Source organism: Melanostigma gelatinosum (genome assembly GCF_949748355.1).
Source record: "Melanostigma gelatinosum genome assembly, chromosome: 8".
NCBI classification, from domain to species: Eukaryota; Metazoa; Chordata; class Actinopteri; order Perciformes; family Zoarcidae; genus Melanostigma; species Melanostigma gelatinosum.
In genome coordinates this window covers 12,872,168-12,896,475 of record NC_136641.1, presented here as the reverse complement: position 1 = coordinate 12,896,475, position 24,308 = coordinate 12,872,168, and the positions used below count along the sequence as shown (strand labels likewise).

Below are 24,308 nucleotides of genomic sequence, written 5' to 3'. Positions count from 1 at the left end.
ATGTATAACTACAGCAGATAATATACTTCCTTGAAACTGTTCATCTCTGTAAAACCAATTCAAAAGTTGTGCGTGTTTTATTTAATTAGTATTGGGTGCAAACAAAATGAGTATTGAACAGACACCCGATAGCCCTCTGCCCTGTCTTTTTCCATTTATAAACTCTGTCCACAGCCACAACAATGTTGCGCTGTCTCTTTAAAAGGGGTGACAGTTTTGACTATAAGTTGAGCAAATTTCTTTTTTTTCCCTCTCTTCCCAGAGAAAAACAAAATGGGAATAACGCTGATGAGTTTTAACAGCTTCAGCCAGGCGATGGGCAAATATAATAAGTGTTTTCGTAGACGTCACCAATGATTATCTCATCTGGGCATTTTGGGTGAATGTAGTGGATTTAGAGGCTCGTCTCCCATTGTGCTGACATCACCCTTTAACAAACGGAATTAAATCATGGCTAAAATCGTTTGAAACTCTCCCAGAGTCTGTCTCAAATGACTAAACAATGAAAGTCTGGGAAAAATTGAAAGGGAGCGCTGTGTGCGTTTGGGTGTGCGTGAGTATGTGTTTAAGTGTGTCTGGTTGCGGGGGATGGGAGGGGGTGTACTGTGGAAATGGGGGCAAATTTACCCTCACACTGCATAATGTGATGAGGGAAGCAAATATTAACACATTCTTAAGATAATTTACAGGACAGCGTTGTGACACAGTACTTTGCACTTATGGGGTTTTTTCCTTCATTCAAAAAGTACGTTATTTAGAAAATAAGTTTTTATTTTCTGTATTTAGTTTTTTCTAATTTGTAATTGTATTTAAAACATGGAAAAATGTCACCGACCTAAGCATGCAAAGTGCTCTGTAAGGAAACTCTCAGAAGGCATATAAAACACAGTCAGTCTTGCTTTTAAAGATAGAAAGTCAGATTAAAGGGCACGCGTGTCTAGTTTCCACAGCCAGGCAATGCTGCATGGAAAAAAGTATTTTGATACTGATACCACTATGACAAGAAAGAGAAAATGACACCTGTATATTTCACAATATGCCATCGTCGCGAGTGACATTCCATCCAGTCCCAGTAACAGCGATTATTAAAGTGGCCTCTTAAAAGTTTTCTTCTTGAAAATAGAGAAAGTCATCTTTTTTTTAATCTATTTATTTATAAGTGTTTGTTGCAAGTTAGCCAAAAGATAAGGTCTACACACAGGGATTCGTCAGCTGTCCCGTTTCACCACTCGCGTGCTGTAGTCGGCCACCCATGACCTTGTGAAATGAACAAAGGAGTAAGAGAGTGAGAGGAGTCAGTGAAGGAGTGGTGGAGGTGGTGGGCTGAGGAGGGGGGGGGGGCTGCTGCTAAAGGCCTCAACTCAGCCAACGTGGCCTGATGTGACAGGATTAGCTAAGCACCGGTGAACATGGCTGGTACTGTGAGCCTCTGTGTGTGCGTGTGTATGCGTGTGTATGCGTGTGTATGCGTGTGTGTGTGTGTGTGTGTGTGTGTGTGTGTGCGCGCGGCAGGCGGGCGGTGTGCACAACAGACTGGGAACCCAGAACTGCTGCTCGCCACCAGCCGAGCCAAGACAAGACATGGGAGATCAACAGTGTGTCAGCCCATTGCTGCCATCCAGCCATAGCCCTCATCCCCCTCCCCTTCCACCAATGGGAGAGAGCCAGACCCTAGAAGATACAGCCAAGGGAGTCAAGACACAGTGGGGGGGGGGGGGGCAGAGACACAGTGGGCGGGCAGCTGGGGCTAAAGTGAACGTGAGTTGGAAAATGATCCTATCAAATTGAATTAAAGAGGCAGTCTTCATTTACCCCAAGAATGATGGATTTGGATAATTAACAGTGTTAATGGGGACTGGTTAAAGAGGGCAAGGGAAACCGGTGATTGCAGACACAGAGTAGAGGGGCCAGGTCAGACCTGCGTTGGTCACTTGTTGGGGATTATTTCACAAGTGTTACCAGACACCGTTCGGAAATGCTACAAATCCCCCTCATCGCTTTCCCTTTTCAAGGTGTTCTTTTTTTCCCCACAACTCGACAACTGTAAGATGATCTGAACACAGCCGATCAAAGGCAGTTGTGTTGTGTGGTTTTGCGCTGGGCCTGCTGAGGAGGATGCATGTGAACGAGGGAAATAAAGGCAGGGTGTCAACTGATGGGCATGTAGGTTCAGCGTCCATATATTTTGCGGTGTAGTTTGCTGCAGCAGCGAGTGCATTATACCAGTTGAATGCACTCATCTCGGGACCTAATTACGACACTAGTTGTGTGTGTGTGTGTGTGTGAAAGTATACGCACACGCACATGTGATGCTGTGCTTGTGTGCCTGGGTTTTCACTTTGGTCAGTGCACAAACCCTATCTGCATGTCCTTAATTCTTGATGATGTGTAGGCCTTAGGCAGTGTGTGTGATGGAGAGGATGCCTGTGTGCCAAGTTGAAGTGATCAGACGACAGGGCATGGGCCCTCCTCTGAGAAATACCCTTTGCTTCGCTCACAGCAGCCGACCGGCAGTAGCTCGTCGCTAGTTTCCACAGTCTCGTCAGTACTAGTGACACCCCGCCACAAAGGAGCCAGATTTACAGGGCTCTATGTGTCACCGGGTAATCTGCAGCTCATCTATTGCTTTGGAAATAATAGCGCATGCTGAGAAAAAAACTAGCTGGCTTCATTTACATGATCTCGGCCACTGCCTCACTAATTCTGTTTATCCCTTATATGCGGCGTTTATTATGTGCTGCATTGTTTAAGGTCGAGCGGTTTTCTTCCTACACGGAGTTGTGCATGTTATCAATTTTGACGGTTGTAGATGCACAACTCGACTCTCCATTCCCTTGGATGATGCGCACCACAGCTTACCTGCACCCTGATTAGGCAGAGAATGTCTTAAGTAAAGGGATCAAATCATTTTATGCTACTTTTCTCCTTTCAAAAAAATGAACACCACAGTTGTGTGTGTGTGCGAGTGAGAGAGTGACAGTGTGGAAAAAAACAATCTCATCAAGCAGGAGGCCGTTTGCTTAGCAAGAGCTGACAGTCTTTGTGTATGTAAATGAAGAATTTAGACTAATGGAGTTGAACCATTTCTAATTTTGTGATGGCAAGAGGATTTTGATTGAAAGTAATTAAGCAAGCTAGCTGTAAAATTAATTAAAGCAAAAGGAGGGGGGGGGGACTTTTATTGGATTGGATAGCGATATAGCTGCTGTCAGGCAGGGGGACAAATGGGGGTGACCTGGATTCTCTGCCCTCACTCCTCCCACTCGGGACTTTTATGTCACTTTAATCTCCTTAGAGCGGCTGGTGTGCATTTGTTCGAAATAATCAAGGAAATATGGTCAGAAATTGTCAGCTTTCAGATCTAATTTACCTGACAGCCTTGCAAGTGTGTGCGTGTGTGCACGCGCAAAGTATGCATGTGACAGTGGCAGGTCCTTTTTTTTCCTCCTTGCCCTCTCCTCAGCTTTGTGGAAAATGCTTTTGACAGTCTTGAAGCATCTTGGTTGTCGAAGGGCGGGGGAGATGAGGAACTTGGGTGGCTTTAAGACGGACATTTCAATGAGGCGTGTTTGGCCCGGCTTAGCACCTCTGACACTGTTGTGTGCGTGCACACACACACACACCAACATGCCTAATTGCCTCTGCAACATTTTCAGACTCCGGTTGGCCACTGTACCAGCACCTCCCTGCCTCTGTTGTTTGCAGGTAGCCTAAACAAGCAGAAGCAGATTACAGCCATGACAAAGCCTGTTACACCTACTTAACCACTGACAAAAAAGATTGGCAAATCCCGTACAAATAGACATGGAAGTTTGTGTCCATTTTACATCTGAATCACTGTTAAAGTAAATGCCGAGTAGAATATTTTTCCCTTGGTGTTCCGAACTTTTATTTTTAGCTTTAATTGAATGACTGGGACGTTGGTCAAAATATCAACGACCTGCGCAATTTGTGCTCAGCTAATAACCAGTCATAAAATAGCCCAGCTAATGTCCTGCGACATCTATGCGGCTTTGAGCTGTATGGGGTCCATATTAAAGATCCACGGGGTTTCCCTTGATTCCACACTGGGTGAGATGCCACTTCCTCTTAAAGCCTCTCAGTGCTTTCTGGCGTTTGTGACATAGGGTCTCAGTGTGGCCCTCAGTACCCCCTGAAGAGACAGTTAATTAAGGCCTGGGCCCAGACAGCGCTGCCGGGACTCTCTCCCTCCACACCATCGTCTGCCCCCGTCGCCACCACCCCCCTCCTCAACTCTGGAGCCGGAGCCTGTGGGAAAGCAGAGCGCCAGGGCTGCCCCACCAGCGGGGCCCCTAACGGGATTAGGGGTCCTCTGAAAATAGGACCTCAGCTCCAAAAGCCTCTCACCCACCTTCATCTGCCCAAAGGATCCCCCTCACTTCACCCCCCAGCCCGATCCCCTCCCTATAAGACGGCTCCGCCCGAGCTCCGTTTTATCAATTAATGTAATAAAAGGTGGAACAAAGAGCTTTCTTTCCCCCGATCTGTAATTAGAGGGGGAGATCTCCTGAGGACTGCCCTTGCTTGGGCCCGAAAAACATGATTCGCAACCCCCCCCCCTTCTCTGCCGCCGCCACTGGGGCGGAACGTGGCGCCTCGATGTATAAGGGTGATAATGTAAATGTAGTGCAGTTTGCCAGGCATACCCGGCACGACCTATGTTGCAGTAGCTTTATCTAAGTGTGAACAAATGAATGTAACATTTGAAAGAGCGATACATTATTAACTCTAATTGATTCCTTTATAACACGATACATTTACTGTCACCTTGGCTTTGGCTCGCACGAGTACATGCGATCTGAATCGGTCGTGTCGCTGTCCCCATTCTAACACGTTACGTGTCACCACACACTGTTAACAAATGTGATAAAACCACCTAAATCGAGAATATCAGGTATGGCGTCTGCCTATGTGTGTTTTTGTCGGTTAAGGTGAGATACAGTATACTACTGTATATTGTGTGTGTGTGTGTGTGTGTGTGTCTTTCTCTTTCTCCTTCTCTTGTGCTTAACTGTGTCTACACGTGTGTGAAAGTAAAAGAGAGACAGCGCGCCGGCTTTCACAGCCACTGGAGCTTTTGATAGGAATTAGTTTTACAACATATGCAAATGTTCCCCCCCCCTTGAAAAAACAAAAAAAAGGGGGGGGGTCTTTAAGTGACAGGTTGATATGTGATTAAACGACAATTAGAGTGCTGGAAGTAAGTGTCGACAGTAGGTCAAGCACTGGGCGGCTCAGCTAAAAGGTAGCAGACTATTGAGGAGAAAACATTCCCAGGCGAAGGCCAGGAACAGGACCCAAAACTAATTAGAGAGGTGAAGGGGGGACAAGGTTGGCACTGTGTTCCAATAAACCCACAACAAAAACAAGTTCCCTGTTTTGCCTGGATGACAAAAGACAGACAATTCACGATTAGTGCTGGATCCTGTTTTCAGCAAGCCAGCACCGAACACAAACACAATCCCTAAATCCTAACTGATGGCTCAGACTCCATTACACTGCTGCAGTGTAACACTTGACTGGCATATGTCACTCCACTATTTAACAGTGGTGCCCTGTTTGTTCTGATTTGAACCTTTAGCGCCCCCCGGCCTAGATTAAAACCAGTAGTCAGCGCCCCTCTCCTCCGCTGCCCTTTAAGTTAAAAGCACATAGACACGAGGGTCTTTCTCTCTCGCTGCCTTTCTCTAATAAACACACACACACACACTCACACACACATTTGCACACAAACATACAGGCAGAGACATAAAAGGGCTCACGCTTATTCTGGCAACAGATGGCCCTGTCCCTATAATCCCCTTTGATGCTGCGGTGGGCAGTGGCTCCTGAACATCTCTGAAGCCAAAGCCCCAACAAAACTTGAGCTACTTTTCCTTTAACTGACCCCAATTGCCAAGGAGCTGTCAGCTGTCAGACCTGGTTAAGAGCATCTTTACTGGGGGAGACTGAAGGGCACAGGTTTCTCTCTCTCTCTCTGTCTCTCTCTCAGCTTCCTGTTTGTTTTGTGTCACAGAGGGTTCCTTCCACCTCCACGGCACGGCTGGGAAAGCAGGTTGACCGCGGTGCTCTGACTCGTTGTATCGACGGCACTCGTTTCTTTCCCGTTCTTTCCAGAAGGTGAAAGAGTGAACGTCCCTGAGCTCTAACATTGGAGCCACAGATGGCAGGAGGTGGGATAAGAGGCTTAGATTTCATCGGAGCACTCACCTTAATTATTGTCAATTGTAAGAAAAGATCTTTTCACTGCTTGCGTAACCTATCTACAGTATAGATACACGATGAAATGAACAGCTCTTGCACTTATTTTCTAGATGTAGAAGTGATTTACAGTCGATATCTTATCTTTTTTGTTTTGGTCCTCTTCTCGGGCATTTACGTAAGCGCTCTTCAGCTGAGAGCTGGCCAGTTGATGCTGATGAAATAAATCTGCTATCTTTAAAGAAAGTGGTTCAGTCTGATAAGATAAAAATCCCCTGGATAGTAATGAGCTCACTAATGGAGTTTTAAAAAGAATGTAACAAGTATCCTTAACCCCTCTTTCACAGCGGTAACAAGTGACTGTAGTTTAATCCTTAACGCTAATGTTACAGCTGGCATTTTACTCAGTTTGGCGGGAGAACAGTGGCACGAGCATTTTTTACTCCTTTATTCCTAAAGTCTCTGATTGTCAAGGCACAGAGATGTGTTCAACACTCTTGATTAAATTGAAGATCACTCACCCAAATGTTTGAGTGAACCAGCACGACGGAGCACTTTGCTTTCTTATTAATTTTGCGCTGTAAATAGAATCAAATGTGAACTCATGTCTTAACCTTTGTCTTAAATAATTTCTCCTCCTAATGTAGGGGAGCTCGGTTCTCGGGCTTCTAATTGGAGGACAGCAGTTAAATGTCTCCTCGGGTGCAGAGGCGACTGATTGCAGCAGTCTCTTCCGTTTTTCATTTGGAAAGCACCAGATTTGAACACAAATGGGGAAACCCACATTAGCGCTATAGCTGGCTTTGTGATTTCAGAGGAGCCGTCTGTAAGGTTTGATTATGTATTATCATTTGAGAGCTTTAGGGGATAATCATCACTGAGATTTGCTCACGTTTCCAGCAGGTCTGCTGAGATGCATGTACGTGGCTAATGGGATTGGGCTTTTTTTTCCTAACCCCTCTCCTGTGGCGTTATGGAGCTGCCGGCTGAACTTGAACGGATGCGCATGGTGCTGAGTCGTGCACAAGACTATTTCAAGACTGAAATGCGATTGTTTTAATACTTTAATCCACCTGTCCTTGGCATTCAGGATGTTGCAGAAGTCGTCTAATTATTTCAGTGCCCTCTGTCCTTCCTGGTTGAAATATAGCAGAGACAGCAGCACCCTTCTGATGATAAATAAGTTAATCTGTGAGGCAGTTCTTCTTTGAATTGCTTGTAATAGAAATTGGTGGTCATTTATCTCAGGAAATAAAAGAAAATGTCGATGAAGAACCCAAACGCACAACTCCAGAGTCTTACTTAAAAGATGTATAGCCTAATTGAAATTTTAAAAATGCATGTATGCAAAGAGGATCTGAAATAACCCAAATCACTTTAAAGAGCGAGCTATTAAACAGCCAGAATTCTTGGAATTGTCCCAGGTTCAAACCTCGATAGTATGCAAACACAAATATTTTCTTTTAATTAAAAAGGCCTCATCTCGCTGTATCCTCCCCCAAGCCTGCTGCCAGCACCCAACGACCCCCCCCTCCCATGCACACACACACACACACACACACACACACTATCTTGTGATGCCTTGTTCAAATCCAGTGGCACTCACAGTCACATACATTGAGCCAAATTTGAGAAAAGTGATTGTGTCCGGGGCCGTGGATTCCTCTTGACTAGCTGCTAATCTGTCAGAGCCTGGTTGTCGATGGAGAACCAGGGACCACCGTCACCAGCAGTGACGGCTGCCCAGTTCACTGATAGCCCCCTGAGGGACAGTTAACCCTCAAACACCCCCCCACCTCCAACAGAAAAAAACCCCTCTCGTGCAGTCTCACTCCCCACTTCCACCCTTCCCCCAGACTGGTCCAGCCTACCAGAACCTGTGGTGGCACTAAAAGGTGGGGAGGGGGTTGAAGAACTGGTCTTTGTGTGTGTATGTGTGTGTGTGTGTGTGTGCTGGTTTGGGACAGTGGGGATGTGTGTTTGTGTATATACGTGTGGTTTGGCGGGGGGTGGCGGCTTGATAGTAATGCATGTTGATGGTTTCAAAGATACTTCATTTCAGAAACAGGGGCCTCATTAACCGTAGTCTTCATCAGGCCAGCGAGCAGCGGGCACATTAGGGGTCCACAGGAAGTTAGAGTACAGCAGGAGAGTGCATTAGGGAGGCCTGGGGAGACACACTCCCTCTCTTCTCCTTAGTTTCACTTCCACCTCCAGAGCTTTTCTATATCTTAATGCACCTTTCAGAGGAATTCGGATAGAGGTCAATAATTATGCTCTTTAAATTATTCAGTCGAGGTCCTGTGTAATTGTGCTTTTTAGAGCTCGGACATCGACAGCATGGTTTACTGCACCGCGTTTGGGGCACGGCCTGACCGGATGAATCAGTACAGAGTAAGAGAAAGAGTGTGCGAGTGCGTTTCACTGCTCTAGCACAACGGATGTAGCCGAGATCCACATTTCTGACACTGTGAATACGTGTCAACACCAAATGAACACATTAACTCCTTCGCTGAGCTTATTTATATATCGTTGGGATCTCTTTTTGAACACGTCAGCACTGAGTTGTCTGCGCCGGGCCTGTTGGTGTCAAGGGACCACGCGGACTACCAGCCACCCTGTGGGAATGTTTAGTTTGGGACACAACCGTGTTATTTTTGTCACATCGAGAAGAGGAAAGCGCAAAACTGCTAGGGTGGCAGAAAAAAAAAAAAATTCAGCCAAACTTTCTCGACAAAGCCAGTCTGACTGCACATGATAACATTGTCGGTCCACACAAGTCCTCTTTCAGCGACATATTATTAACACATCGCTGAAAGGGGCAGCGAGCAATTCACCGTTGTCACAGGGTCTACTATTTATATTTATCTAGTTGGGAGAGGCATTGACAAACATGTCACACACCTGCACTTTTGTAGTACGTGCTACTGCAGTCTGGTGTCAAAGAAAGAGCCCGTACAGTTGAGTTTGGTTTGGGGCGAGAGGAAGACTGTAATTACTGTCTGACGATTCATCTAGTCACTGCATAAAATAGTGTTTATCCAGCCGCCCGTGTTTCTGTCGTGGCTGAGGGAGGGGAGGGTCATGTTTTGCACAACTGAGACAGCTAGGGCAATCAGGAGAAGAATCGTGACTCCAAAACATTCAGCCTTTCTTTCTTTTCTCTCTTCCTCTCTTTGTCTCTCTGTCTCTCTCTCTCTCTCTCTCAGGGTTGAGAACTGGTGCCTTCGAAAATGAGATCTCCCTTTCTCCCCCCTCTGACACACCCACACAGAAAATAAACATAAAAAGCTAATTTGTTAGCGCTCTCATTTCAGAGGCCGGAGCAGGAGAATATTATTGGGGGGAAGTAATGCTTTGTCAAATGTTGACATATGTTGCAAACATGGGGCCTTCAGAGGCAGCAACAGCGGCAGCAACAGCGGCAGCGTTTTTAGTACGGCAGCTCAGGCACATTGTCGGCACATGAAGAGAGGATGCTTGAAACAAGATTAGCCTCCAAATGGCCTTGCCTGCCCCCCCCCCCCCCCCCCCCATCCTCCCCCCCTCCCCTCCCCTCTCCTCTCCTCCCCTGTGCATAATGTGTGTGTGAGTGCGCCTGCACCAAGATGCTAAATGATCAGATGTGCTGAAATATTTGCTGGCCTGATTTCTCACAGAATGAGTCTGGGTGTCATGTGGTGTAGATCACTGAACAGCTGAAGGTGTGCATACGCATTTGTCCTGCTGCAAGGCCCCGTTGTCTGGCACACGGTGTGGCTTGGTTTCGCCGGCCAGAAAGCACACGTCCCTGTCACTGAGGCTACCTCCCCTTGGCTTTGGGTCAGGGTGACACTGGGCAGGGGGGGAGGAAAAAAAAAATCCATCACCCCCACACCCTACCACCCCCCCACAAAAATGAATCAAAATTGGAAAACAACATGCAAGGTCCGCCTAATATAGGAACACTTGCAATATGCTGATGTTTTCTTTTGCACACTGTGTTTGCTAAATTGCCTTTGACTGCGTGCATCAGTAATGAAACTTTATGTCCTTGTGGAGAGGGCAGCAAGTCCGTTCCAGTTAGGACCGGGACGATCTCTCCTGTCTGGCTTTCGTAAGACTTTTTTTTTCTCCTAATACACGTCCTTATGAATAAATGAAGCCCATGAAGTCATTTTTTCCATATTTGTGTAAATTGCTTTAAAAGCATTTTATCATGTCATAAAAAAGCGCAATTGATCTGCTGGGCTTAGCCCATTGGACAGCTGTGTGTTTTGTTAATGGCCACTTTGCTCCAAGCAGCTTATTAAAAAATTTATATATAAATGCTAAAATTGCATAAATTATTTAGATACAGTAAGCATTTTTTTGTTTTGGTCAGGCAGGGAGGGGCTGTTATCAGTATGGAAATTTACCACAGTATATTATCTGCGGAAATATAGTAATATATCTGCCCAGACACATATGTGTCCTCCTCCCTGCACCCCCATACATGCGGAGGCGCAGGGGGAAAAAAGTATATATTTTTTGATGACTTCGTTTCAGCAACCACGGAATGTCACCCATATCCTGGTTGATTGTACTTTCGAGTTTTATGATGTTTTTCCATTGATTTGTTTCCCCGGCGCAGCTGCCGACCTCTATTGAGGGACGAACGTAATCAGCGCTGACGCAAATTAGATGGTTATTCGTTTCGAAAATTGACAGAAAAACAATAAAAAAGATGAAATGCTCCCAAATCAATAGATATAATGAAATTCAAATAATCCGAGAGATGAGGTCTCCATGGCAACTGATAATGTGGAAAAGAAAACAATTTAATAAAGGACAGACACGCTTTGAAAACAGATTGGGGAGGGGGGGGGGGGGTGGCTGTAAAGCGGGGAGAGGAGAGAGGAGGTGGGGAGATGGAGGGATAGAGAGAGAGAGGAAGGGAGGGAGGGAGGTGGAGGGGTGTTTGTGGCTGTAGTGGTTGCTCTATAGCTTGTTTCCCCCGGCGTGTGAAGGATCTGTGTCTGTCCCAAGGACACCGGAATAATTAGAAAAGCTTTCAGGCCAGAAAGTGCAGATTCAGGTTTTAATACACAAAATTATTTCAGGGGCAGTGAATCGGAAAACCATTTGTTGGTGACCTTCCTGAGAGGCCCCCCCCCCCCTCCCCGGTACAGGGCAAGATGGAGGCTATGTGGCAGCGCTGCCTGAGTTATGGCATATTTGTGTTTTTATAGAGGCTGGGGGAATGGAGTTGGGGAAGTTGGGAGGGGGAAGTGGGGGTAACAGCGCGTGAGTGGTTGTGTTTCGGTGTATATGTGTGTGCATGTGTGCGTGTGTGTGTGTGTGTGTGCGTGCGTGCATTCGTTTTGGGGGTGGGTCATAGGCAGACCTTCATGTTATTTGTGTGCGTGTGTGTGTGGGGGGGGGGGGGGGGTCTGGCAGGAGTTTAGGAAGGTGGGAGGGAGAGCAAAGACATGAGGGAGAAAGTGAGGCAGTGAGAGAGAAACGGGGGAAGTTGCAGATCCGGCTGTATTTACAGATCAGTTGTCAAAAGGAGCCATTTAAGGGGAATGCGCCCGTTCCTGCACCGTGACAGGCGAGGTGCCTGTTTAAAAAGCAAAAAGACAACGATGAACCTGAGAGGGAGATAGTCAAACACAGGCTTTTTCTGTTGAAGACAGACAGAGCAGGGGGTGGTGAGGGAAGCGAGTGGGTGTTAAGTGACTTCATTTGTAGTCTTTTTAAGGTATGTTTTACTTGTCCTTGTGCTGCTCCTCCAACATCTAATACAGGGGCTGCGTTCTAGTTAGCACAGCAAGGGAACAGTGATCGAGTGCATCGTTCTCATTTCCTGTAAATACAAATGACTTTCCTTCATCTGCTTAAAAACCTGTATTTGATTTCAGTCTTGCTGTCAACGGAGAATTGCTCCTGATGCAAACAGGGATAAGAGTTAACCAAGAGCAAAGCTCGGTTTCTCTCATCAGCTTATCACAATGTTAAGTATGTACACTTTCTGGTGGCTTTATTCAACATCCGTGTCCTGCTCTTTTGACATCCTATTTTCTTTATTACTCTTTGTCAACGTTTTGAAGGCAGTCTTGGTTGGGCGTTGGAGCCTTGTCTGTCAAGCAGTGACTACAATTTTTGTGTCATTAGAAGGCTTTGTTTGACTCAAATAAAGGTGATCCACCCTCTGTTCAAATGACGCAAACAGCAGGTCCGGGATATCACGTCTTGAGTGCAGATGCCCTTATCCTGTTTCAGGCAGCAATAAATGGAAAAAACAAGTCCTTACACAGAGCTGAGCCTGATAATTACTCTTTTGATATTTTAACAGCACAGGATCCTGATCAGGATCACTGCTTTCCTGCAATATAAACCGTCATAAAGGTTAGGTAATATTTGATAAAAAAAAATGTGGGATCAAGTTCCACATAGTGTTAATCTTACTCCTTTCTAGTTTGTTGCTTAATACATTATTAAGGTGTACAAAGAGTATTCTTTGATCTGCTCTCTGCTTACTTTTTAAACAATGGATTTGTTCTTTTTTTCCCACTTTTAAAGCATTTTGCACCTTTAATTCAGCTGTTAACACGACGATGTACGCAGCATATAATTACAGGATTGTAGAGACTCTTGATAGATCTTCCTTTCTTTTCACCCCGAGGGAATCCGCCCTTATTCACCGGCAAACAAGAGATCTGACATTCTTCAGCAGGACAGCTAATATTCTCCAGTATTGATATTGCAATGTGAAAAGTGCCCCGCAAGTAGGCGAGAAACTAGAAATTCCCTCCTGTGCACTCGCTAAGAGCCTTCAGATCTAACAAGCCAGTGTCAATGACGGCTGTTTTCTTTTCTTTCTTTTTTTAAACATGATTAAAAAAATAGATAGAAAAGAGATCTGAGACGTGAGAGTCGATAGGCAACCGCTGTGCGTTTGTGTATGAATGTGTGTTTGTATGTTCGTGCACATGCACACTGACACGCACATAGGGCACAAAGCACATGTTATCACTGTCAACAGCAGCAGTAGCAAACAGCGGCAGTTGTTCTGTGTGTGTCTGTGTTGTGTATCAGTGAAAGTGTGTGTGCTTGCCCACAATCTCTCTCTCTCTCTCTCTCTCGCTCTCTGGCTGCTCGCTCTGAGAGACCCACTGTAAGTCAATCTGTGTCTTCAAATGCCCATGAGTGTGTGTGTGTGTGTGTGTGTGTGTGTGTGTGTGTGTGTGTGTGTGTGTGTGTGTGTGTGTGTGTGTGTGTGTGTGTGTGTGTGTGTGTGTGTGAGCCACTACTGTACTACACTTCAGGGGCCAGGGCCAAGCCGAACCGAACAGTGCTGAACAGGGCTGTAAAGGGCCGAGGGCCAGCTCCCCGTGTGCACACCACCCACTTCACACCTGTCTCTCTCTCTCTCTCTCACACACACACACACTCATACAGCCGTGCTGCTCTGCACAGGGCTCTCATTGTAGCAGTGACAGGAGGGCGCCCGTTAAGTGGCTCTCTCTTCCTGGGGCCTGTGTGTGTTTTGTTTCCCCATGTGGCTGTGGGGTGGAGAAGGGCGATGAAGGACCCCTACTGGTAAAGTGGGTAAACTCGCACAGCCTCGACATCTGTGCTAGGAGGGAGGGAGGGAGGAAGGGAGGGAGGGAGGGAGGGGAAGGAGTGGAGAGAGAGCGAGAGAAGGAGAGAGGGGGTGGGTAAGGAGGGAGGAGAGATAGACAGCGAGAGAGGAGGACAGAGCGGGAAAGAGGAAAGGAGTGAGGAGGAGAGAGAGACAGAAGGAGAGGGAGAGAGAGAGAGAGCGAGAGAGAGAGAGAGAGAGAGAGAGAGAGCAGAGCCTTGGCGGAGAGCAGTTGGGGAAAAATGCCTTGCTTTGTGGAGAGAATTCTTCCAGGGGAGGAGGGAGAGGTGAGACTGAGCACAGAGGGCGGTCTGCTGCCAGGTAAGACTCACACACACACCTTACACTCACTCCCTCTCTCTCTCAATCTCTCTCTCTCTCTCTCTCTCTCCTCACACAGGAGTTGAGTGCTACCTCGGGGTGAACGGGTCTGCTACTAGTTGCAGTTGGCATGAGTCAGGCACGCATGTGTAGTGATGTGGTGGGTGGTGTCAAAAGAGTGTGTGTGTGTGTATGAGAGAGAGAGAGAGAGTGAGAGTGAAATAGAGAGAGAGAGAGAGAGAGAGAGAGAGAGAGAGAGAGAGCCTAAGCGAGTTTGAGGAAACAGAGCAGGTGTAATGATTGAAAAAAAAATGCTGTTTTTAATTACAGATGCACATTTGTGCCTATAGTGCACTGGATGTCAGTGATGTGTTTAATTAGTTTTAATGGTGCGCTGCTTCCTCAAAACTTTTGTTGTTGACTTTTTGTACCGTGCCTTATAGCACGCCACACTTCCACTTTTGTATATTCTACAGTTACATTTACGACATTCGGTTGTGGAAAGTACATTATTTTCACGCAGTGTACAATTTTCAGCTGCATTTACTTTACTTTATTTAACAGTAACAGTTATTTCACAGTTATAGTTACATTTACTGTTATTTAAAAGGATTATATTTTACAAACAAATGATATCATTGGCTTTTACAATACGATGCCTTTATTGAACTACCCAAAAGTGTAGAGTTTCAAATTAGTTACAGCTCGAGCACTAAAATGTTGCTGGCATATTAATCAGGAATAACAATCCATTGATAGAAAAATATATCACTCTGCCCATTTGTAATAATGAGTATTTTTACCTTTGAGGACTTTTTTTACTTTTACTTTTGTACTTTTAAAGTACTGACTTTTTTATTATTTTTGAATGCAACACTTACTTGTAATTGAGTATTTTTAAATTGGGGTGTTTCACTAATGGGATCTGAATACTTTATCTACCACTAATTACACATTACTTTCAATATAAGCCTTTTGATCTATTACAAGGCATTTTCAGGCCGTTGAAGTGATAAAAGGCTCCACGAATACACTTAAAAAAATCTAAATACACTCTTCTGCAAGCTAAAATAAAAACAATTTAAAAAGCACCTAAAATCCCTCAGCTGTAATGTCAAGTGCAGATGTTTTTCGGATATGAGGTGAGGTAATTTGCGGTGTTGGTCGAGATTGATTCGGCTGTTTAGATACAGATGTTGTGATGGAGAGGTTTGTCATCGGAGGGATTTTCCACTCTGCTGATGTAAACAGTGTCGGTTGACGAGAGGCTAAAAAAGAGTCCCTTTCTCCCTCGTGGAGACACGGTTCAGAGAGGAATAATCCTCCTCCTCGTGTACAATTAGATTCACTCCTTTTGGTTAAATAAATACTGTGTCTGTGAACATCAACACAGATTTGCATGCGGTCCTGTGGGTGTCTCTCACACAGCCTGGGCCTGGTACTTCTCGTCGAGGCCCACAGGAAAAAAGAAAAGAAAGACGAGGCAGGAGTTGGCCGGCTCCAACTTCACGCTTGCTGTTTATTTGTTTGTCTAACAAATGGAAGCAGCTTCCCGAGTGAAAGGTGAAGTCAGAATTGAATTTGGCTTGCGTTACCGTGGCGATCTGGCAACCGCTCCCTTGTCCCACAGGACTGCTCTGGTTGCTGTGTGCCGGGCGCGTGTGTTTGTTATTTAACTGCCATGTGTGTGTGTGTGTGTGTGTGTATGCTACTGCTCTACGTGCATATTGTGTGTGTGTTTGAGTAGTGGGTGGTGGTAGCAGCATTCACCAGAGAGACATTTTACTAAGCTGACATTTCCCCCCCCCCCCCCCTCTGTTTTCACTCTGACCTGGTAGGAGATTGATGACTGAATTGTGGAGTACATGTTAACAGTAACTGGTGATTTATGAAGATACTCAGGGTAAGTGAGGCCGCACAGGCTGGAGGGGAAGAAAAAGATATAGCCTTTTAAGTTAATGCAAAAATGTAGCCTTTTTAAGTCGTAATTATTATTACCACTGCTGGCTTTGAAGAGAGGTTTGAGTTAGAGTTGCACAAAGAGTGATGTGAAGCTTTTGCTTTTTCATTGTGGCCATGTGCCTTTCTTTGTATCTGACCTTTGAAGTTTGACTCCATTCAACATGGGAAGTTGAAAAAAGGAATCTAAAGAAATGTATATATCTGCATTTAGATGTATAGATGATTAGATATTACGATGATTTAATATAGATACATTTGAATATTCCAAATTGAAAAAAAAAGATCAAACTTTTTCCCGGGTAAACCACAGTGGAAAACCTTTCTTGGATGAACCCTTGCACTGCAACAAGTGCACTGTGTGTTTTGGCAGCCGCCCTTAGCCGAAGATCCCTCAGAAAATCCGCATGCAATTTTGGAAGAATCTGATTCTTTTCCTCTCCTTGGCTCGTGAACTCCCTTGATATCATGCAGACGGAGAATCCCTCCTCTCTATTCAAATATGAGATTCAATCCACTTGGATGTGATCTATAGCATTTTTAAGGAATAAAGCAATTTTAGGGAATACGGAATAGTGCTTCCCCTGGAAGAGGGATGGCTTTCATTTTTTTCGAGGCACCTCTTAGACTGAGTGAAATGTTTCCCCTGTTCGCTCAGGGACGACTTTATTTCTTACCAGGGATTTAACACTCACTCAGTCCCCTCATAAATACAGCGTCCCTCAGCCATTCGCTAGCCATAACTCATGCACTAACTCTCTAGCTAACTAAACTCGTATAGCAGAGCCAACACTTGTTTGTCTTTTACCTCAGCCTTTCTCTCTCCCTCTTCCTCTCTTCCTCCTCTTAGCTGATTTATACATGACTGAATCGTCTCTGACTACCGTCTCACAAGGCTCCTGCACTGCTCTCCTTGGCCCACTCGTGGAGTGGGTTTTGGAAGAAATGTGCATTTGAATACGAGCCAGCCTAATCTCCTCGAGGCTATTTAGAGTGAGTCTAATGCTCCAAGAATGAGCGAGAACAACACGGGAGAAAATGCGGACATCCCTCTCGGCGTGTCACAACACAACTCAGGTCTCACAAGAACCAAGCAAGTCTTTAATTTGCTGATGAAAATCTTTCTGAAAGGCAAAGTACATAGAATTCCTATTTTCAAGGCACCTGTTGAAGACATCAGTCTCCTTCGAGCATTCTTTGTGTGTGGTTTGTTTTTTTGTCTGTCTGCCTTTGTGGCACCCAACTGTGGAAGTTCTTTACTTTTTAACATGTTCTCTCGATGGTACAGTAAATATCAGCTGATAAACTTTCAAGCCATTTCACTTTCAGCAGATGAAAGTGCTCAGGTGGGATATTACAGTACGTCGGAAGCCTTTAGTGATCCGGTGCCGATTGGCATTTTTAGTAGGAGGCCGTCTTCCTGGCGTGGTTCCCGCGTTGGCTGTTAACAGCCTGCTGGTACCTTCTGTTCTCTCGGCTCCTCAAGCATCTGAAGACCCTCTGAAGTCAAAATCACCCATTTTGATGTCTCATGGCAGCATCCGACGTTTTGTTGTATTTGCGTCTGAAAACACTGGCCCTGCTTGGAGGAATTACCCTCAGCACTCGTTGGTGTCGGATGGGGGAGGAGGGTATTGTTCCTCTTTCTTCCCCCCCATCTCCCTGCTCTCCTTTGTGTCCTTCCTTTCTTTTTGATCTCACCATCAAATCTTCCCTGGTTTTTGTGAGTGACGTTTACCCGAGAGCGGCTTGGGAAATGGCTGGCTGAAGAAGACGTTTGAGAAAATGCGCCTGAGCAAGCTATCACCTTTGATAAAGCCATAGTTCCAGTGGGAGAGGAAGAAGAAAGACAAAGAGCAAGAGCATTGTTGGTAATGAAAAACGCCATGCAAGAGGGAGCATCTCTCTGATCCCAGCCTGTTCAACCAACAATGTACAGTACAACAGATACTGCAGTGGTACATCAAGCACTTCTCTCTTGTTGTAACACAATGAGCACTTGACCCAGAGGACTGATCTGAATCTGGGGTACCACACTGTGCCTTTATTGCACATCAGCTGGGCACCAAATAATCTCATAATACAGCGCTCGAACGTACAGCGTGAGTCGCACTGGCACTGCGATCAACACCGGCATGCCGTCAGCTGTGTCACCAGTTGGTAAAAAGGCTGGCAAGTCACTTGAAAGCACTGCGAAACCAGAAAGAAATAATGGGTAAGTGAAGGGTAGTTGGAGGCACAGAGTGCAAGAAATGTTAGCTTTAGTAATTACTACCTCCATAGAGAAGCAGCGGAGAGGACAGCGAGGCAAGCGGGCGCACGAAGGAGGCCCCGTGTGCAGATAATGAAGGGGTATCATTGTAGCTCTGACAGCATTAATCTTAGAGCACTCCACAGTGTGTGTGTGTGTGTGTGTCTCGCTATCTGGTTGTGTGTATGCTCTGTGCAGCATATGCTGGTGGGGTGTACGGAGGTCATGGTGCAGTGCCATTGACTCTCACCCTACCAGCAAGACCGGCCCACCTGACAGCGCGGTGTCTCCGAGCATGCTGACAGTTGCCGCCTCTCACAGCTTCTTGAAGACAATCCTCGAACTCTGCAGCCTCTCGCTCATCCGCACAAAAGCAGTGGGATCACCTATCAGCACCCAAACGTGTCTACTTTGCAGAAGGAGGAGAAGAGCAGTCTAACTTTCTTTGAGCCCGGCTTTTTTTTCCCCCTCTTCCCATTTGAAGACGTGAGACACTCATTTAAGCCTCATTGCACAGCAACACTCAACGCACGAGAAAATGTTATGAATATGTATCAACACAGCATATGGCAGCAGTAGCACTGGGACTAGGTGTGTCCAGAAGGGTAGAGTGCTGCCGATGCATTATTCTCCATTCAAATTACCCCCGGTAAGAATGCAGAGGAGCTGAGAGGTGTTCTCCACCTCTTCAGACCGGGCAGGCGGAGAACCTGGATCATGCAAAACAGCAGGATCGGAGGAGCTGTGATGAGCACAGTAGTAGGCCCGACTGAGTTTCCTTGATTTGGTGGAAATTTTTTCGTCAGGTTCAAACCCAGCACTCGCTGACACGAGCGTGATTAAAAGTGATATTTCTGACACATAAGGATGCGCACGGGAAGTAACCTCCTCTAAAGCGTTCATTATTAGATGCATGACAGACCTGAATATTTATAAAATAGGTTTTAATAATTAATAGCAGCAATCTGCTCCCGTAATTCATCAGATTTGCACTTCAACAGAGTATCCGTTTTCACTTTAAAATAATAATAAGAGGAATATTAATGTTGGAGAAATGTAAAACGGGCAGCTGGATTCAGTGCAAATAGGCGAGCGCTCCGCGTTCACTTCTGAGGCTTTCCTTTAACCTGTCACTTTTTAAATAAAATTGCATTTTTAGCCGTCAACACTTGCACCGTTTGAAAACCCCTCAGATGTTTGTGCTTGACAATTTAGTGAGTGGCTTCTCACAAATGTGGCAAGTCATAAAGATAAAGACGCAAGGCGACAAAGTGGGTTTGGTGTAGAATGCAAAAGTAGCTGCTGTGGTTTTATCAAAAGCAAATTTATTTGTTTGAGTCAACTTCAGCAGCACTTCCTTTTGCATGCTGAGACCCAAAATAGACAGCAGTCTTGTTCCTGTAAAGCAGCTTTTGTCCGTTTCATCTTTAAACAGTCATTTTACTCTTTTTTTCTCTCCCTTATTATTGAGAGTGTTGTTTTATCACACCTTCAAATTCAGTCATGGCACATTCCTCCCTCTACTGAACTCCCAGAAACAAGAATGTTCCTGTTTTAGGTGAAAACTGCCACATTTTGTAACGCTTTCCAGTTCACATGGAACTTCTTTTTTTTCGGTAAAGCACGCTGTTTTAGTGCTGTCACTGACGCGGTGGTGTGTTTATCCTCACGCGAAATCGTTTGTTTCCTGAGTGTGTAGAAATGTCAGTGTGCATATTTGACAGTGTGTGTCTCAGAGCAAATGACGTGACCTGCAGCAACGAGACAGAGCGGAGCAGAAGGAGAGCGCAGAGCACAGTGCCCTGCTGTCTGCAACCTTGCACACACATAACAGCCCCCGAACACATGCCTTTACAGTGTATTATGCACATACCCACACTCCCCCAACCATCCGTGGACACGCATACACTTTCAAATGTCATATACGTAACGTGTCAACTTATTGTCAGTAAGAAAGCAAACTAAAGTTCTGGCAGCCGAGTCACAGCCACAGGGTCTAAGAACTGCAAATCCCACGCGCAGGAAGACTCATTCTCATCACTTCCTCTCCTAGCCCGACAAAGAACGTATTTTGATCAAACTTTAAATCGTGCTTCATGAGAATAAATTGAGCATTAAAAGAGTATAATGTGATTGAAAGCGTGCCATGGGTCATTTTTTGGACAGGTGGAGAACCTGCTCGGGGTGACATTTTAACGGGCACCTGTGATTCATCCTACCGCGTGTAAAGTCTGAAGAGGAAAAGTCTGTCAGGCAGAGCAAATGTTTTAATGGGAGCCAGGGATCGATGTCGTCAGTGCAGGCATCCTGTCTGGAAATACATGCCGTTTTGGGTTAATGTCACCTCCTTTTTTCTTTTCAAGGAGAGAGAGAGAGAGAAGAGAAAAAGAGCAAAGGGAGGTGAGAGCGAGGGGGTGGGAGGGGGAAGCGGTTCAACGAGATCGGAAGCAAACGTTCCGAACCGGGCCAAATATTTAGGGAAATCGCTTGAAAAAAACAAATGGACTCGCACTCCCGTCCACGAGGCCCCCGTATCTGAAAAACAAATTTGAAACGTAACCTTGGAAATCAATTAAGAAGTCCCCGGGAGCTTGAAGGAAAACAGAGAACGGTCCACCCTTCTTTTTCCTTCTTCCCCCTCCCTACACGTCTTTTCCTCTCCTCCGGTTAACAGGGACTAGGATCTGCCCATCAGAGCCCGGCATTGTGTGAGGAGGCTTTGTCAGTAGGGGCTTTATTTAATTTTATTTTTTTTTAAACGGCAGAGTGCCGTATATATGCTGTCAAAATGTCTTGAGAGTCTTATTAAAGAAATGCCACAACTCATTTCCTTGTAATGCAATTCATATGCTGGTGAAAGGGGGCATGTCTAAAGATCTAAACAGCTTTGCTTTTTAGGCTTCACATTAGGGGTTATCTGTGAGGGCTTGTCATTGATTGACATTATCTGGCCCGACAGGGCCTCACATCAAGGTTAACCTCATGGACGTAAGTGCCACCCGCACGGACACACAAACGCACTCGCTCCCCCCCCCCCCCACTCGCAGTCAAATAAGGCACGCTCTCCTCAACTTCCTGTTGAGAGGGGTGCTACGTACTGTATGTGTGCCGGCTTCATCCGTGTGTGTAAGACAGGTGGAGATTTCCAGACTTAATTGATAACTAATGGAGCGGCGTGTGCTGAGTTTACCCTGGAGGATTGACACTGTGTGTGTGTGTGTCCTGTGGAGAGATAGAGGGGCTAGGTGATCGTAAGGGGATGACTTACTCAGCGGTGTGGCTCCGGATTCTGATCAATTAAATATGGCCCCAAAGAGAATGACATGGAATGACATACACCAGTCTGCCGGCTCCTGACCTCTTAGGCGAGCATGCCGCTACAGAAGAAAGTGTGCAAGTAACACTCACAATACACACACACACACATCTCCCCTTCTCCCTCCCAACAAGCCACAAAGGCAAAGAGAGATTCCCGTGACCAAAATACAACTGAAGCAGTTAATCTGTACAGATATTAGCTCAAGGGCCCTTGAGAGGTGCACCGCTGAGCCCCTTCTCCACTGTACTACCCACACTGCATTGCTGCCCGCACCAAGCCGCGCAACCATGAGGGAGGGACACAGGGGTCGTCTGCTCATTTACCATGGCGGTTGGCTTATCAAATTGCACTCCTGGTGTCTTGAAACTGAACATGGGAGCTAAGCCTGAAAACAAAGCTGCAGGAATAAATTTCCCTCGTTTCTATCTGTGGAAGCATGGGACTGTGTGCCATTGTGTATTTTTTAAAGCAAAAGTTTTTGTCCTCCCACAACACAAACACTTAGAAATTAAGTTGTCATCTGGCGCCAGCTGGATGTCCAGATTTTATGTACAATTTTAACAAGTTAGCCGTGTGTCCCATGAATTACCCTAAGCAGCAAACGCAATGAAAGTTGGCTGTTTTGGTTCGCGGCTGTCAGAATGGTTCTCGTCACTCATGTCAGATTGTTTTTTTTTCTTCTCCCTGAGACCATTTTAGGCAGCTTGTCCTCTGTTCAGGAAAACACCATAATTACCCTGTTTGTGATGAAGCCCGAGGGCGTATTTGTCCTTAGATTTCAACTTTGCTGCCTGATTGCCTTCAAGTTCCAACGTCTTTCCTCTTCCGCCTGGACTTGAAATATACTATATATGCTCTCCTTTTCTCTCTTCCCCAACCTGGCAAACCTGCCAAGTGAGTATGGAGCTCCAAAGTGGATCAGTCAGTGGCAGATTCAAGATTTTGAGGTGGAGAAAGCAAAGTCACTTTCCCAGCCAAACCTCTTTCTTCAGGAAGACTCTGAGAGACAATAGTGCTTGAAGATTTCCATATGCCTTGCAACCCCCTTCCCCTCAGTGATCACCTACAGTAGTCGCTCCCTCCCACTCCCCCCCACCCCCACCCCTCTTGCTCCGTAGTTAGTGAATACCCGCCTTCACCCCCCCCCCCTTTCTAAATCTCTTTTCTACATAAACTTCTCCTCAGATGCACCCACCCCTAAACCCCCTTCTATCAACTAGTTGGCAATGGCATTGTTTTTAATCATCAGAACCTCAAAATTATTATTATCGCTTCTGATGCGGCAATTAAAACTTCAGGTCAGAGGCACAACGAGCGGTGATCAGCAGCCGAGCTGAGAAGTTTTAATTAGACGATCAGAACCATTAATGCACAAAAAAAAGGTGTGCGCTGGGAAATTAACGGGAACGTCTTAATCAGGGTTAGCGACTCCGAAGAGGAGTCAAGTGAACAGAGAGCAAAAAACAAATCATTTCCGCACCACTGGGACAAAACTCAATTAAATATGCATGCGGAAAAATGGAAATTTCTCAGCATCGGCTACACCGACTGTTGGAAAACTGTGGCAAAATCTCACGGCGGGGTCGACAACCTGCTTATTGTTATTCTTGTGTTTTAAAAATGAGAGAGGGGCCAGATGCTGGGGTCTGGGTGTCGTGGCGTAGTTGTCCATCAGTGGCTTTCTGCTCGACTTGCTTGCGGCTGCCGTGCAGGGCGGGGGGGGAAGAGAGAGAAGAGGAACACAGTCTCCTTCTGCAAGCTGTACATTTACAAATATTAAAAACATGATCATTTTAAAGTGTGTCTGTATATGTTTGCCAGTGTGTGGCTCAGTGATTTCCCTGAATGCACACACGCTCTCTCACACAAACAGCTCCCTCGAGAGCCAGAGACACAAAAGGTTCACTGAGCTACACACAGGGAGCTGCAGCCTTGCCGATTCATCTGCCAAAGGTTCACAAAGTTATAAGTAGGATTTTTTTTTTTTTTTAAGCGCTACAGCAACTCTCGGTTGCATATTGTAAAATAATCCTGAGCTGAACAGACATCTCCCAGACCCTGTTTGTATTAATTAAGTCCTGATACTGCGAGGGGGGGGGGGGGGGGGGGGGTGTTTGTCCCTGTGTCAGTCATGTTGGAACTCAGCAGGAATCTAAAACAAACCTGTGTTTGATTAGGCAAAGAGATGAGCGTCACTTTAAACAGGTAATATCTACGTCTCTTATATACAGACCCTCCTGCGCGCTCGCTCCATACAGACTGACAACACTGCAGGGAGTCGGCGTGTTTATGGTGCAGCGCTGCACTGCGAATGAACAATAAAGTCACGTTATTCAATTTTCCACATGTTGTTTATGTGACTTTAAATCTTCCATAAGATGATTGAACAAGCCTTTTGGACATAAGCTGCCTCGTCTTGTACGGCCGAAAGAGGTAAAGCCATGACCCTGCCAGTCACTAGCGGTCTCAACTCCCACATCCTTTACCCGGAGCGGCCTTGATTGCATTCTGTGCACGCTCACACAAATAATGCACTTCCAACAGCGTTATTAGGATTTGAAACACCACTTGATTGGGCATGATATCATTCTGGCACACAAACAGAGAGACTCTGCATCAAAAAAACCAAC

The 24,308-nt window shown here is 45.8% G+C and overlaps 1 protein-coding gene across 7 annotated transcripts in view; it reads left to right on the top strand.

The window, feature by feature from the left end:
- The window catches only part of casz1 (castor zinc finger 1), a 172,084-nt gene that overhangs the window by 110,607 nt on the left and 37,169 nt on the right, over positions 1-24,308 (top strand). For 3 of the 7 annotated variants that reach the window (XM_079273627.1, XM_079273632.1, XM_079273626.1), the window contains exon 1: positions 14,053-14,149. The exons of the other annotated variants lie outside the window; for them this stretch is intronic. In XM_079273627.1, the coding sequence (XP_079129753.1) occupies positions 14,071-14,149 (79 nt within the window). In that variant the 5' untranslated portion in view covers positions 14,053-14,070. Of the gene's footprint in view, positions 1-14,052; positions 14,150-24,308 lie in introns of those variants that run through there. 7 annotated transcript variants of the gene reach the window in all.